Raw genomic sequence first — 17,534 nt, 5'->3', positions numbered from 1 at the left:
GAAGCTGTGCAAAGGTTAAATGTTGCCAACGAAAGTCCAGATTTCTTGTTTTGTTTGGGGTTCGTTGCCCTTCATTAAGTGCCGTGTGACCGGGCCTTAAGGCATATCTGAATGTTGTGCTGTATAAATAGCATAAAAACTACTCAACTTTAGACCAGTTTTTTGTTTGTTTCATGATAATAATGCACCAGCAGTGTGCCTGACCAAACCACCTCTTCAGACCAACACGCCCGTGAGCGTCCTGATGAACAAGCATACTTAAACAATGTCGACACTGAATGGGACAATAATTGCATTTGTGGAAAACTAGCAGTGGCACTTCCCTGCACCCTGATTTGTGCTGAGTGTAAAGTAGGGCCCCATGGCCACCAGCAGGCTTGTTATTTGAATCTGCATCGATGCACCTTGACCTTTTGGTTCTCCTGTTGTCTGTGCTCTCTTTGCCCCCCCTCCCCCCTTGCTGTTCCATTCCTTGTTCCCTCAGGATCGTGATGGAAGCTGTAACGGCATCAGCTCCAACCTGCTGGTGACTCAGGACTACACTGCGCTCAAAGAAAATGAGATTTGTGTCAGTCAGGGAGAGACAGTCCAACTCTTGGCTACCAATCAGCAGAACATGTACCTTGTTTATCGAGCAGCCAACAGCCAATCACCTGCCGCTGAGGGCTGGGTACCAGGCCACATCTTGGGCCCATCCACAAAGACCATTAAAGACTCCTCTTCTGCATCCTGCTTTTCAGCAGCAGTGGCAGATGCCAACAACATCAAGTAAGTTCCGATACCACCCCACCCACCCAGCACTCCACTCCCTGCAGACAGATGCTGATGCAGATTTGAACCTGGTTGGGTCTAAAACAAAAGGCTTGAGGTGATATGTTTCAGTCTGCAAGTTTTGCATTGTTTCTAAGAATGCTCCCATTCCCAAACTCCTCATAACTTCTCCCCTCGTGCCCTGTCCTTCCTCCTTCCTCCTCCCTTTTGGAATGAACTGATGGACGTCTCAGGAGACCTTGAGTTTTCATGATTCCCGACTGTTATGTCTTGGAGTTCAGAGGTATGCAGCTGCTCTCAAAGCTGCTGCAGCAATTCCTGAGTCAGCATTATTTGGCTCCATGACAGCAGGATAAGTGGATTTCAGGCTTGCAGCCAACATAAAACACACAGTTGTACCTTTCCGTGTAGATGTACTGAGGAATTATCCTGCAGAAGTAGGCTGGATATAAAATCTTGTAGCTGACTCTGGAAACCAATGTGGAGATAAAACCGGACTTATTTCAGTTTCTAACACCTTGATTTTTGTTCTTTTTTTCATATTTTACTTTCTGCTATGTTTGAAAAGGAAAAAAGCAAAATCATTCAGGTGGCCTCCAGCCCCGTTCTCCGCAGTGGAGATTTGTTTTGTTGTCTGTGGCAATCTATATATTTGTTTATTCCTCTTGTTTTTCTGCCTTGTTAATTTTATTTTCTAATGTTGAATTTATTTCCATCTTTTCAATTTTTGTTGTCAGCAGTTCACTGTACAAAGTTGTTTTTGACAAAGGCTCTAGAACATTCCTGTTTTTGTTTTTTAAAACTTTGCACTATTTAAGAAAAATATGAAGTCAGGTTGTGCAATATATTTGAATGGCAATGGTCACCATTGTACTGTTGGTACATTGATTGTTTCATGTGTTTTTAAATATGTAAAATAAACCCTTTGGACTTGCAAGCATGAGTTAGAAAAGCAACATGAAGACGAAGCTGTTTTGTTCTGCATTTGGAAGTAGTTGGACAGTTTGTAGGTTTTAATATTTGTGAATAAACTACAACAGCAAAAGTGAAATTGATGTGTGCCGTGATCTGTGTACACTGTTCCACTGCTAAATGCATTTTATTTTAAATGTTAGGGGTAGATGGTGTGGATTACGTAAAAAGGAATAGAAACAAACCATAAATAAGCAGCACAAATGTTTGGCTTTATTTTACTCCTTATGGCTATAAACTTGTCATTTTTCAGCTGCTGACTGGTTTGATTTTATTTAAAATTACGAGGTCTTGTAGAAAAGTATCCGACCTTATATTTTTTTCAAAAACCATGTGGATTTGAATCACGTGTGATTGCGTCAGACAAGCTTGAACCCTCGTGCGCATGCGTGAGTTTTTCCACGCCTGTCGGTTGCGTCATTCACCTGTGAGCAGGCTTTGAGTGAGGAGTGGTCCAGCCCCCTCGTCGTTGTTTCATTGCCAGGAAATGGCGGAATGATTTGGGCTTTTTTTCCATCAGAATTTTTTCAGAAACTGTTAGAGACTGGCAGCTGGAAACCATTAGAAAAATTTGGGGGCTTGGTAGAAAATAAGGAGTGTTACTGTCGCTTTGAGGACGGCCCCCAGCGGCTGTGGGGCGCGCCGCGCTCCGAAGCCGTCATCGACAGGCTGAACAACCATTTCATTTCTAAATGGATGGCTGTATGGATCCGTGACCATCGTGTGCCATTTCTCTGGTTATCACAAGAGCTGGACATCAACCATTTTCCGGCAGATTTCACTTTTAACAAGAGATTTTGTCATGGAAAGCCGAGCGGAGGCTTGGTGCGTCACGATGGATTCGCTACTGGAGCGAGACAAAACAACCTCCGTTTTGGTCTCACAGGACAGCTTTGAGATGGCGTTCAGACAGCTGTCGGTGGTTTTTCCATCGAGTGCTTATCCGAGAAATTGTGGATGTGCCTGGACATGCCAGAACATGTCCCGTCAGGCTTCATCACTGCGTTGCTTTGCGCCATGCGGCACCGCCGCGACGCGTGGAATTCCTCCGCACGTCTGTCTCAATGTGCCAAAAAAGTGCTGATGTCCACGTCTTTTCACAATTCCTGTGCTAGTCAGATGATGTCCCGGATAAAGCACAGAAATGAACGGCACATTCCACTGTTACAGGAGTTTTTGTCATGGAAAGAGGAACGGAGGCTTCACGTGTCGTGACTGTGCCGCATGGTGCAAAGCAACGCCGTGATGAAGCCTCACGGGACATGTTCTGGCATGTCCAGGCACATCCACAATTTCTCGGATAATCACTCGATGGAAAAACCACGGACAGCTGTCTGAACGCCGTCCTGTGAGACCAAATTGGAGGTGGTTTTGTCTCACTCCAGTAGCGAATCCATCGTGATGCGCCAAGCCTCCGCTCGGCTTTCCATGACAAAATCTCTTGTTAAAAGTGAAATCTGCCGGAAAATGGTTGATGTCCAGCTCTTGTGATAACCAGAGAATTGGCACACGATGGTCACGGATCCATACAGCCATCCGTTTAGAAAATGAAAATCCGTTTAGAAATGAAATGTTCAGCCTGTCGATGGCGGCCTCGGAGCGCGGCGCGCCCCACAGCCACTGGGGGCCGTCCTTAAAGCGACAGTAACACTCCTTATTCTCTACCAAGCCCGTAACATTTTCACCAAATGCCAGATAAATTTTTCTAATGGTTTCCAGCTGCCAGTCTCTAACAGTTTCTGAAAAAATTCTGATGGAAAAAAAGCCCAAATCATTCCGCCATTTCCTGGCAATGAAACAGCGACGAGGGGGCTGGACCACTCCTCACTCAAAGCCTGCTCACAGGCGAATGACGCAACCGAAAGGCGTGGAAAAACTCACGCATGCGCACGAGGGTTCAAGCTTGTCTGACGCAATCACAGTGATTCAAATCCATAGGGTTTTTGAAAAAAATAATAAGGTCGGATACTTTTCTAATAGACCTCGTAGATGTTTTCACTTGCTGCTCAGGTGGTTGTCACTAACATATGGATGTAACTCAGTAGATAAGCTGGCGTACGAATATGCAGACCTGGGTTTGATTCACGGTCACCCTACCTGTCTGTCTGTGGGCGATATTGTCTCAGTCCACTCAGCTGTAACTGGGTACCTGCCTTAACTGGGTTAGTAACCTGCATTGGACTGCTTCTGCTTCTCCAGTTGGAATCCGAAGATGAGAACTGGCACCAAACAGGCCTTAGGGCATTTATAAATGTGGAACAAAGATGGGCTTTCCCACTGAAGCACATAAAGTAGTTTTACTTTGTGTTGAAGTCTAGAAAATGATTGTCTGCACATCTGCCCATATGCTTAATTTCTGCTCACTTTCTGTTGTGTTATGATATTGGAGTTCTTTTTTTTATTTAAATTTTTTGTTTTTGTTTGTACTAACCTGGTCGGTTTTCCACTCCATGAAGGGTGACTGTAAATGAATAATGAATTCAAATATTGATAGCATAAAAAAGTTTTTCACTCTCAAAGTTTTTGAGTTTTATATTTTCAAGACAACACCCAGTTTTCTGTTAAATTGTTCCTAGTAGTTGCATACATTGCCTTCCAAAGCCAAGTATCAGGATTTACAAGGGCATAAATTGAGAAGAATTACCTCCATATTCCTCAACTTGATGGACAAAATTAACACTTCTCAGCACTAACTTGGATTTAATCTCGAGTTACAATTCATTAAAGAAAAATTACTGTTTTGGTTTGAGTTGAATCCAAGATGCATGTAGTCTGACGGCTCTAGATTATCTAAAGCACCTATATTCTTATTTAAATGAACTGTTGTCATTACTCAACAGTAAATGAATAACATCAAATGACATGAAACATAACAATAACATTGAATTTCATTTCCAAGGAAACGTTGTGCAGCAGAATGATGATATCTAATGTAAATGTTTTGTTGTTATCACCCCAATCACCCCAATAGAGCGCTTCGCTCTCAGACTGCAGGCTTACTTGTAGTTCCTAGGGTTTGTAAGAGTAGAATGGGAGGCAGAGCCTTCAGCTTTCAGGCTCCTCTCCTGTGGAACCAGCTCCCATTTCAGATCAGGGAGACAGACACCCTCTCTACTTTTAAGATTAGGCTTAAAACTTTCCTTTTTGCTAAAGCTTATAGTTAGGGCTGGATCAGGTGACCCTGAACCATCCCTTAGTTATGCTGCTATAGACGTAGACTGCTGGGGGGTTCCCATGATGCACTGTTTCTTTCTCTTTTTGCTCTGTATGCACCACTCTGCATTTAATCATTAGTGATCGATCTCTGCTCCCCTCCACAGCATGTCTTTTTCCTGGTTCTCTTCCTCAGCCCCAACCAGTCCCAGCAGAAGACTGCCCCTCCCTGAGCCTGGTTCTGCTGGAGGTTTCTTCCTGTTAAAAGGGAGTTTTTCCTTCCCACTGTAGCCAAGTGCTTGCTCACAGGGGGTCGTTTTGACCGTTGGGGTTTTACATAATTATTGTATGGCCTTGCCTTACAATATAAAGCGCCTTGGGGCAACTGTTTGTTGTGATTTGGCGCTATATAAAAAAATTGATTGATTGATTGATTGATTGTTGTCTCAGGTCGATTTACAGTGTGGTTGTGTGCCCCACAGGTCATCTCTCTTTCCAAGTCTAACTACATTCCAATATGCTTAACACCATGTTTATTTTCTTTCTCAGCTGGTTCCACTTTGATGGAGAAGATCAATGCAAAGGCCAGCGTCTCACTGGGTACAACTGCTGATGAGAGTGAGATGCAAATTAGCGACCAAATAAGCGAATGAGCAACAAATAGTTGGTATCTCACTCAGGTGGTACAAAAGTTGCATACAAAGTGCTCAGCTGATATTAGCCTAATATTATCTTATTATCCATGTTAATAGACGCTGTGGACATTCCTCCGGCAGTATCCAGAAACAGCACTGTAAATAACACTAAAATAATAATACATAATAATAACAAAGCCTTTTTTCTCCACTGAGGAGAAAATATAACATGAAGAAAACTGTGAACAGGGCACTCACCCACTTGATTTCCCACAGAATGAAATATATAATGGCCAACGGTCCACACCATCAAAGAGGTTCTGGTGGCATCATGCATGGATGGCGTGTAATCGCCAGTCGGATTATGAAATACAGTTGTTGTATGCAAAAGTTTGGGCACCCTGATGATTTCCATGATTTTCTTTTATAAATCATTGGTTGTTTGGATCAGCAATTTCAGTTAAATATATCATACAGCAGACAAACACAGTGATATTTGAGAAGTGAAATGAAGTTTGTAGGATTTACAGAAAGTGTGCAATAATTCTTTAAACAAAATTAAGCAGGTGCAGAAATTTGGGCACCCCAACAGAAAAAATCAATATTTAGTAGATCCTCCTTTCGCAGAAATAACAGCCTATAAAACACTTCCTGTAGCTTCCAATGAGAGTCTGGACGAGTCTGGACTCTGGTTGAAGGTATTTTGGACCCTTCTTCTTTACAAAACATCTCCAGTTCAGTCAGGTTTGTTGGTTTCCGAGCATGGACAGCCCGCTTAAAATCACACCACAAATTTTTAATAATATTCAGGTCTGGGGACTGAGATGGCCATTCCAGAACATTGTGCTTGTTCCTCTGCATGAATGCCTTAGTAGATTTTGAGCAGTGTTTAGGGTCGTTGTTTTGTTGAAAGATCCAGCCCCGGCGCAACTTCAACTTTGTCACTGATTCATGAACATTGTTCTCAAGAATCTGCTGATATTAACTGGAATCCATGTGACCCTCAACTTTAACAAGATTCCCAGTACCTGCACTGGCCACACAGCCCCACTGCATGATGGAAGCACCGACAAATTTTGCTGTAGGTTTTGGGATTGTGTCGTGACACGGACCCACAACAGGGGGCGTTAATGAAGGGACAATGGAATAGCCAAAAAGTAACAATTTAATGTTGTGAAGCGCACAACGAAGTACAGACAAATACAAATATTGCGGAATATCAATCAGACACAAGGTGACGTGTGGCAGGCTCGAAGATAGGAGACGTCTGGTGCGAGAAGAGCCGGATCCCACACAGCTTCCACCACCAACGGATCTGAAGAACACCGGAGCCGCCAAGCCCTGCGCCCCAGGTGGCCACTGTCTTCAGCAGTCAGACCCGGTACTGCTGGCAGAGAACAGAAACAGTTCTTGGATGAGTGTGAGTTCACACACTCAGTAATCCCACAGTCTGTATACAGTTAGGAGGGAAAATCTCCACCTCCAATCACACACTTGTGCAGCTCCTGTCTAACCACTTATCTGGTTGGGGTGTGAAGCGAAGCCGTTGCTGATCACACCAAACGCCAATCCCACAGATAAGGCAACACCCACAGGAAAACGGCTGCAAAGAAGTTCAGACTATTAGTCAGTGTTAAGTACAGCAGAGAATATTACCTGAATGGTAGCTGATTTCTCGGCGAGGAGGTGGAGTTGCAGTCTGGCCTTTATGGTGATGATGATGAGATGAATGAGTGACAGCTGGTGCTGAGGATGAGTGACAGCTGTCACTCCCAGTGGCTCCGGCGCCCTCTCGTGCTTGAAGCCCGCACTCCAAGCAGGGCGCCATCTGGTGGTGGTGGGCCAGCAGTACTTCCTCTTCAGCGGCCCACACAACAGGACCCCCCCCTCAACCAGGCTTGTCCGGGTGCCGGGCGTAGAAATCGGCCAGGAGGGCCGGGTCCAGGATGAAGCTCCTCTTCACCCAGGAGCGTTCTTCGGGTCCATATCCTTCCCAGTCCACCAAATACTGGAACCCCCGGCCCTTTCGACGAACGTCCAGGAGTCGGCGCACAGTCCAAGCCGGCTCCCCGTCGATGATCCGGGCAGGCGGCGGCGCCGGTCCAGGGGTACAGAGGGGAGAGGTGTGGCAGGGTTTGAGTCTGGAGATGTGGAATACTGGATGTATCCGCAGTGAAGCTGGCAGCTTCAGCTTTACTGTGGCTGGACTGAGGACCTTCACGATGGTGAAGGGTCCTATAAATCTGTCCTTAAGCTTCTGGGATTCCGTTTGTAGAGGTATGTCCTTTGTGGATAACCAGACCACCTGCCCGGGCTGGTATGCAGGGGCCTTAGCCCTCGTCCGGGCTCTGAGCAGGGCAGAGCGGGTGGTACGCCACACCCGACGGCACTTCCTCAGATGGGCCTGGACCGAGGGCAGCCCGACCTCTCCCTCCACTAGTGGAAACAATGGGGGCTGGTACCCCAAACACACTTCAAACGGGGAGAAGCCGGTGGCAGATGAAACTTGGCTGTTATGAGCGTACTCGATCCAGGCCAGATGGTTACTCCAGGCCGTTGGGTGCGCGGAGGTCACGCAGCGGAGGACCTGCTCCAGTTCCTGGTTCGTCCGCTCTGCCTGCCCGTTCGTCTAGGGGTGGTACCCAGACGAGAGACTGACGGTGGCCCCCAGTTCCCTGCAGAAACTCCTCCAGACCTGGGAGGAGAACTGAGGACCACGATCCGAGACAATGTCCGATGGAATCCCATGCAGATGCACGACATGGTGGACCAGGAGGTCTGCAGTCTACTGGGCCGTCGGGAGCTTCGGGAGGGCCACGAAGTGGGCCGCCTTGGAGAACTAGTCCACTATCGTGAGGATGGTAGTCATGCCCTGGGACGGCGGGAGGCCCGTGACAAAGTCCAGGCCCATGTGAGACCAGGGGCGATGAGGCACGGGCAGAGGCTGGAGGAGGCCTTGGGCCTTGTGGTGGTCGGCTTTGCCCCTGGCACAGGTGGTGCAGGCCTGGACATACTCCCGGACGTCGGCTTCCATAGACGCCCACCAGAAGCGCTGCCGGACCACTGCCACGGTCCTTCGCACCCCTGGATGACAGGAGAGCTTGGAACTGTGACAGAAGTCAAGGACCGCAGCCCTGGCCTCTGGTGGGACTTACAATTTGTTCTTCGGACCTGTCCCCGGGTCCGGGCTCCGTGTCAGGGCCTCCCGGACGGTCTTCTCCACGTCCCAGGTAAGGGTGGCCACGACTTCTGTGATTTGAAGCAAAACGTCCTCACGTCAAGCAACCCAGTCCAGTCGAAGATTCAAGCTTCCCACTCCGCGGTTAAGATAAGAAGAAATTGTTTGAGAGAGGTGTCAAGGAAGCATTCTTTGTAAAACAGTTGAAACCCAGCCTTAACCGTGGAGCGGGTCTCAGACACGCTTTGTCCCCTGTTTACAATGTGGTACTCAGGTCAAAGCAGTTTCAGTCTTTTGTTCATGGTAATGAGTCATTCACGTCATCAGGAGAGAGTCGTCAAGGGAGCCATCAGGGGAGGCTTCCGTCCTGTCATTAGGAGAGTGCTAACTAGATCACAATAGGTGCTAATTAGAGCTATTGTTTAATCACTACCCTATAGCAGTCAGCCTCTCGGTAGGTGGGGTCTGGTTAGGTTAAAAAAACTCCAGCTTTTGTTGGTTTCTGGTTTATTCTTCTCTACAAGAGTCAAGACAGAAGTCAGACTACCAGAGCAAGAATTGTAGCTGAGGAAGCTTCTGTGATTTGAAGCAAAACGTCCTCACGTCAAGCAACCCAGTCCAGTCGAAGATTCAAGCTTCTCTACTATCCTTTACACAATGATGTCGGTTTTTAATGCAGTGCCGCCTGAGGGATCGAAGGTCACAGGCATTCAGTGTTGGTTTTCGGCCTTGCCGCTCGTGTAGAAAGTCCTCTAGATTCTCTGAATCTTCTGATTATATTATTGACTGTAGATGATGGAATCCCTAAATTCCTTGCAATTGAATGTTGAGAAACATTGTTTTTAAACTGTTGGACTATTTTCTCATACAGTTGTTCACAAAGTGGTGATCCTCGCCTCATCTTTGCTTGTGAACGGCTGAGCCTTTTGGGGATGCTCCTTTTATAACCAATCATGACACTCACAATTATTGTCCTCAGTTCCAAAACACCTATTGAGTGTTGTTAGAAGGAAAGGTGATGTAACACAGTGGTAAACATACCACTGTCCCAGCTTTTATGAAACGTATTGCAGGCATCCATTTCAAAATGAGCAAATATTTGCACAAAAACAATAAAGTTCATCAGTTTGAACATTAAATATATTGTCTCTGTGGTGTATTCATTTGAATATAGGTTGAAGAGTATTTGCAAATCATTGTATTCTGTTTTAATTTACATTTCACACCTACGTCCCAACTTCATTGGAATTGGGGATGTGTGTGTGTATGTACATGTGTGTGTGTATATATATATATATATATATATATATATATATATATATATATTAAGTGCAAAGGTTGTAAATGGTTTAAAAATGTAATCGCCTGGGGTGTGTGTTTGTGTGTCATTTGATCTTCTAAACACAAAGAAAAAAGCATTAAAATTCACGAGTGTTCCACCAAGTTTGGTCCAAATTAGATGAAAACATCTGTTTTAGTGATTGATGGAGAGACTGACAGGAAGCGACATTCAGGTGTCCCAAGAAATGCCAACATTAAAAAAAACATTGGGTCTCACCCATTAAAAAGTTTCCTTTTGGTGACTCATTCTCACATGTAAAATCAGAAATTATTTAGACGTGGCTCAAGGTCACCAAACACCGAAAATCTACCTGTGACAATCAACATCGGTACAATATTTGGAATGTCATATCTCTGCCACTTTTAGAACCATTAGATCACTACTTTTCAGTTTCTTTTTGGTCATTTAGAAATTAGCAGCAGATTGGGTGCTAGATATTTACTGCAGTGACTACACAGGTCCAAACTTGGCTAAAAACCCAATTTGTGTTGATCGTCTCAGCCAGTTTGTTTCACTTAATTGAAATATAAACATATTGCTGTACATTATTTATTAACCCTAAAACACACTGACAAAATGCAGATTAAATAACAAAATTAAAATGCAGTGACAGATGATCTGAATGGATCGGTCAGCCATCATACAGCTCATACCTATTATAGTGACAAAGGTTCACTTGAATACAGTACTACAATTGATGCAGTAATAGACTGTTTCATGTGCCGTACCTAGATGCTACAGAGTTCTGTCACTTTAAACCGCCCTTCTGCCATCTTGATGATGTGCTGTTTTTGGCGGACTGGCAGCTTAGCCTTTGACCAAAATGTCATTAACTGCTCATAAACTGAAGCTGCACTTTGATGAACTGTCATTTGTTGAGAGCGATGGTGGTAGGAAAAAAATTGCGCAGGCTTCTCAGGCTGACGGAAGGCGTGCCCCAGTTAGGAATACAGAAGAATGTCCAATCAGCCACACAAGGTCACTGCTTCTGGTTGAAGGCCTGTTTAAAATAGGTCGTGCCATTCTCCTACAAAAAACTGGCTGGTTTGCCAGGTTTTTTTTTCAGATCTGAAACCTGGAAGACTGGGAAGTGAAAAAACTATGGTACTACATGGACACTGACCAGTTTTGGTCACTCTAAACACTAGAAACATTGATATATTCCATATGAAAGCTTCACAGTAACAAATTAGATACCTTTAACCGGCAGCTGATGTTCAGTATTCATATAAGTATTTCCATTGCAGTAATTACACAATGATACAAATGGACTTTTTTCAATGTTTATGATCAATATGAACCACTTGCAGAATGCAGACAGCTGTCAACAAAGTACCAAAGAACATCAAACAAAGCCAGGTAGGCAAAATAAAAAGTAAGTATTTACAACTTGTAAATAAATTGTCTAACTGATCAACATCATAGACTGACTATGAAGACCAGCTTCTGCTCAAACTGGGTTTGGACCTGTATTGTCACTGCAGTAAACATCGAGCACCAAATCTGCTGATAATGTCTAAACAACCAAAAGAAACTGTACACAACTGAAAAGTAGTGAACTACTAGTGCTAAAAGTTGCAGAGACATGACACTCCAAATACTGCACTGATGTTGATTGTCGCAGAGAGATTGTCGATGTTTGGTGACCTTGAGCAACTTCTAAATAATTTCTGATTGACAAAAAAAAATAATATTTGAGAATGACTTTCCAAAAGGAAACTTTTGGTGGGTGAGACATTTTTAGGGCCCCATCACACATAACATGATTGAAGCTGAGTGGCGCACAAAGGAGGGATCATATGCCACTCCTGAAAAATCAGAGCCGCCTCAAACGCCTCCATTCGGGCACAGCACATGCACTCTACATTTGCGTGCAACTCGTGGCGGAAATCCATTTGAATGGTGTGCAAGTTGACGTTGCACCGCCATCTGATCATGTTCGCAGCATTCGCACGGCGTATCGAACGCAAGTCGGACATATCGTGCCGTAGCCGAAGAGCTGAACGAAATCATTGGCCATTCGACACACTCTCGGCCGGAGTTGGCCAAAGTCGGGTGTCAGCCACGAACATCCAACACCACTCACAGGGCACTTAGAAAAGGTGGGGCTGTTTGCTCAGCCGGCATCAGAGCAGATTGCAGGCAACCACTTTCGACCTGGCTGTGTGATTGCCCCCACATTTCCTAAGTGCCCCACAACTGTGGCATTACTGAGCAACACACATTTACATTTTACACAACGTTCCAACTTCATTGGAATTGGGGTTGTACAGCAATAACTACATACATAAAAAAAAAAAATCACAAAACAAAGGAACAGAGAGTGAAACTTTTTTCTTTGAGCTAAGTTGGTCGACAGGTGGGTGTGTCCGCGACAGCTGCTGCTGTTGAGATCTGTGGACTCACAAGTCACAGCTGGAGAACACATACCTCATGAAGGATATGACCGGACAACACTCCACCGTGAGGCGTGTGCATGGGCATGCTGTCCTTGCGTAGAAATACATAAAAACACATATCGCCTTTGCAACGGGCAGGAGCGACCGGGCCAGCGCACACATCGGCAGGTTGTCCCTTGTGAAAAGAACCGTCTGATCATGTGTACACTCAGCTGGCGACTTGAATGTCATGTCCACCACGTCAGCCATGGTTCACATTACGCGGTGTCCTTCGGCGCAGGGCTGGCTGGACATGCGGCGCCGGCAGATGTAGACATGATAACAGTGCATGGCTTCATTCATGTTAGTTCGTGACTGTATGTCTATGACCATGGGATCATATTCAGAGGAACAGAAGGACCATACTTGTATTGTCCGCTTGATAAGAGATTCAGAGGAACAGAAGGACCATACTTGTATTGTCCGCTTGATAAGAGGGATTCAATATTACAAATTACGGTGTGTGTTTTTTTGGTGTGTGTGTGCGCGCGCGTTGTTTTCCCCCACGGCAGCAGCGTGATGTGGTGTCACACTTTCCAGGTGCTCGCACTGTTTGTGTGCATGCATGGTATCGTTCACGCCCGTCCAACCGTGTGTCCCTCCTGACAGCAGGTGGAATGTTTCGCAGTTCCCCCTTTTTTTGTGTGTGTGTGTGTTTTTTGTTTTGTTTTTATTTCAGGCAATTCCTGCTTCTTTTGCCCAACTTCATGTTATGTGTGAAGGGCCCATAATGTTGGCATTTTTTGGGACACCCTAAGCGATATACATGAATGCACTCCTGCTGTATTTGAGTCCAATTACATTCAACTCTGTTATATTGACAGATGAGAAATGATTTCAAAACTATCTAAATGCTTTGATACATTATATTTCTTTGAGTGAACAGATCATTTTGCAGTACTTATTCTCCTAATCAGTAGGTGGCGACAGAATTCCAGTAGCAGCTCCTGAGTCTCGATGACCTTGTTGCCTCTGCAGCCATATCCATCTGGACTTTCCTGGACTGCTGAGTTTGTGCTGCTTTCTGATTGGCTGGTTGATGTTTCTCATTCCTGCACCGTACAGGAAATCTCTGTCGTGGAACACGCTGCGTTCCCGAAAACGCACAGAAGCCAAAGAAGTCACAACAGTGAGGCTCAGAGGTCAGGAGAGCGGCCTCCTCCGTAAGCCCAAAGAAACTACAACCCCTCCCCAGCTTCCCTCTGCAGCCACTGGGGTGAAGGGCAAAGTGAGTAAATCAGGCGCACGTTGATGATGTCGTGTGTGTGCCCAAACTCCTCACCTGCCTCCTGTTGCTGCACTTTTATTTATTTATTTATTTTTGCGTGTGTGTGTTTGTGTGCACAGCTCCAAACACGTGTTGTTGCTCACTCAGTGGTTCTCAACCAGCACGACATAGAAACTCTTTTCTCTGGACCTTTGGGCCTCATGCATGAACCATCCGGACTAACAGATTAGTTCACAAGTGACATGCACGAGTTTTAAAGAGAACCGCCATTGTTTTCACTAACGTGATTGAATATTTCATGACTTTGAAGACATTATAACTTTAAAATCCTACATAAATTGTTATAACTCAGAAGAACAGATTTTATCCAGATGTTAACAGCTGCGTTTTAGCTTTGTAACATGATGTTACAAAGCTAATTGCATTACATTACTGCGTACACACACTAAACACATGGTATTGTGTTCAGTGCCACTTCTAATTAGATTAGATAGAACTTTATTAATCCCTTGTGAAGTCTCCCTCAGGGAAATTAAGGTTCCAGCAGCATAAGAAGCACACAGAGCATCAAAAGTGAAAGTAAAGAAAAACAATTGGCAGTGGTCTGATGATAACTGTGTGACACAAAATGTTAAACTTCTGTTGTGGAACTCATATTTGGAATGCGGATGTCAGTCTAACCAAACAATTGGAAGTGGGAGAGGGCTTTACCCTGAACCCTTTCCCCTGGCAAGATTTTTTTTTTCTTTCTCCATCCATTATCTGGAACTCTTACTTTCATATTTTGGTGAGTCTCACACAGAGATAACATTATGGGAACAAAACTGATTATTTTTCCCCATTCACTGTCTTTAGCAAGCTTCTTAATTTCACTTTTCATGCTGTTAATGGTGACAAACTCCTGATAGGACATCAGTCTCTAATTGCTTAAGTCCCACTTTGGATCCCAGTACTGTATTCTGATTGGACACCTGTGGCATAAGTAGGCAGGACAGGTAGCCTTATTTGATATTTTGGGGGCGTTGTTGATGTTAATTCCCTCTCCAGCACTGATTAACACACATGCAGTATTGGATGTGTTTATACACATAATTTACACAATTATCTGGATTTAAGAACACTTGCTGGATCTGGCATGACACTTGGATGATGATCATCATGACAAAACGGTAACAGGGAATTTGAGAGACTTTTTCACAGTGTTATTGCATGAGGCCCAATATTTGTGATGGCTGTGTGTCCCAACATGCAAACCAGCTGCACTGTGGGATATTTGCATGTGGCGTTCGCTACGCTGATCAGTTCTTTCCACCAGGTTGTGGTTTAGTTACTGTAGGCAACCGACGGAAATTCAAATTATGGTTTCATGGCTAAGTTGACAAGTGATACTTGACACAAAAAAAAAAAACATGAATGGAATTAAGTCAGGTCCATAAGTATTTGGATGGTGACATTTATATATTAGAAGCGATGTGACCTCTGTGTACGTGTGTGCATGCATGTGTGTAACTTCGATCATGGGGAAACTGGGAAGAGCTGACATTTGCCATTAGGTATGCTTATATATTTTGGGTCACGGATGAAAGCCATGAAAATGGAAAGTTGATATGACTAATATTTTTGGAGAAATTAGGTTTATTATGTAACAACAGTGAACAGTGGACGTTTATCACAATTTGAATTTATTAGGCAGAAGCAACGCTTATCAATGCCTACAACCCTGTATAAAGTCAAATCAAGCCAGGCATATATGCCTGATCAGACGTTTATATCCAAACACAATCTGAACAACACTAGCACATAGCTACAGATAAAAGTCAAATATTTCTCCAGACAACACCCAAAACAAACAAAAAACAAAACAAAAAAAAAGGTTCCAGTATAACAGCATCTACATATAACACAACTCAACCACATTCATCTAATACATATCTAGAAAATACCATTTCTTTGTATAAATATTTGATTTATTAATCAAATATTTTAATCAGTGAAATGAATCAGTTCCTGGTAACCAGACTAGCTCTGAACAAAAGAAATATCTCAACCCTGGCAGTTGTAAAACATGACAACTAAATGTGCCAAATAATAAATACAACCCCTGGCAAAAAATATGGAATCACCGGCCTCGGAGGATGTTCATTCAGTTGTTTAATTTTGTAGAAAAAAAGCAGATCACAGACATGACACAAAACTAAAGTCATTTCAAATGGCAACTTTCTGGCTTTAAGAAACACTATAAGAAATCAAGAAAAAAAGATTGTGGCAGTCAGTAACGGTTACTTTTTTAGACCAAGCAGAGGAAAAAAATATGGAATCACTCAATTCTGAGGAAAAAAATTATGGACTCACCCTGTAAATTTTCATCCCCAAAACTAACACCTGCATCATATCGGATCTGCTCGTTAGTCTGCATCTAAAAAGGAGTGAACACACCTTGGAGAGCTGTTGCACCAAGTGGACTGACATGAATCATGGCTCCAACACGAGAGATGTCAGTTGAAACAAAGGAGAGGATTATCAAACTCTTAAAAGAGAGTAAATCATCACGCAATGTTGCAAAAGATGTTGGTTGTTCACAGTCAGCTGTGTCTAAACTCTGGACCAAATACAAACAACATGGGAAGGTTGTTAAAGGCAAACATACTGGTAGACCAAGGAAGACAAAGCTTCAAGACAGAAAACGTAAAGCAATATGTCTCAAAAATCGAAAAATGTACAACAAAACAAATGAGGAACGAATGGGAGGAAACTGGAGTCAACGTCTGTGACCGAACTGTAAGAAACCGCCTAAAGGAAATGGGATTTACATACAGAAAAGCTAAACGAAAGGCATCATTAACACCTAAACAGAAAAAAACAAGGTTACAATGGGCTAAGGAAAAGCAATCGTGGACTGTGGATGACTGGATGAAAGTCATATTCAGTGATGAATCTCGAATCTGCATTGGGCAAGGTGATGATGCTGGAACTTTTGTTTGGTGCCTTTCCAATGAGATTTATAAAGATGACTGCCTGAAGAGAACATGTAAATTTCCACAGTCATTGATGATATGGGGCTGCATGTCAGGTAAAGGCACTGGGGAGATGGCTGTCATTACATCGTCAATAAATGCACAAGTTTATGTTGATATTTTGGACAATTGAAAGGATGTTTGGGGATGATGAAATCATTTTTCAAGATGATAATGCATCTTGCCATAGAGCAAAAACTGTGAAAACATTCCTTGCAAAAAGACACATAGGGTCAATGTCAATGAGCAGATCTGATTTGATGCAGGTGTTAATTTGGGGGATGAAAATTTACAGGGTGATTCCATAATTTTTTCCTCAGAATTGAGTGATTCCATATTTTTTTTCCTCTGCTTGGTCTAAAAAAGTAACCATTACTGACTGCCACAATCTCACAAAGCCAGAAAGTTGCCATTTGAAATGACTTTAGTTTTGTGTCATGTCTGTGATCTGCTTTTTTTCTACAAAATTAAACACTGAATGAACATCGTCTGAGGCCGGTGATTCCATAATTTTTGCCAGGGGTTGTACAATTATTCACAAAGTTTCTCATTTTTATTTTCTGCACTTTCACTTAAAATCATTAGGGAAACTTTGCATAATTTATTGCCATCTATGGAAAAGGTCAGCTACCTAATTTGTAATCATTACCCTATCTAGAACCCGTGGATCCCCACGGGCAACACAGTAGTTTTGTTTTTGTGTGTTTGTAGTGTAGACCTTTAGCTTTGATTCAAGGAGGTGTTACAAAAGTATCCGACCTTTTTTATTTTTTCAAAAACCTGATGGATTTGAATCACGTGTG

The 17,534-nt window shown here is 43.6% G+C and overlaps 1 protein-coding gene across 1 annotated transcript in view; it reads left to right on the top strand.

Annotated features, from left to right (window-relative positions):
• The window catches only part of kalrna (kalirin RhoGEF kinase a), a 609,141-nt gene that overhangs the window by 556,118 nt on the left and 35,489 nt on the right, over positions 1 to 17,534 (top strand). Inside the window, exons 55-56 of the mRNA XM_034186645.1 lie at positions 485 to 768; positions 13,555 to 13,717. Coding sequence (XP_034042536.1) covers positions 485 to 768; positions 13,555 to 13,717 — 447 coding nt within the window. The remainder of the gene's footprint in view (positions 1 to 484; positions 769 to 13,554; positions 13,718 to 17,534) is intronic.

This window comes from Thalassophryne amazonica, chromosome 14, assembly GCF_902500255.1.
Source record: "Thalassophryne amazonica chromosome 14, fThaAma1.1, whole genome shotgun sequence".
In the NCBI taxonomy this organism is placed as follows: Eukaryota; Metazoa; Chordata; class Actinopteri; order Batrachoidiformes; family Batrachoididae; genus Thalassophryne; species Thalassophryne amazonica.
This window is presented reverse-complemented; position numbering and strand designations above follow the sequence as displayed.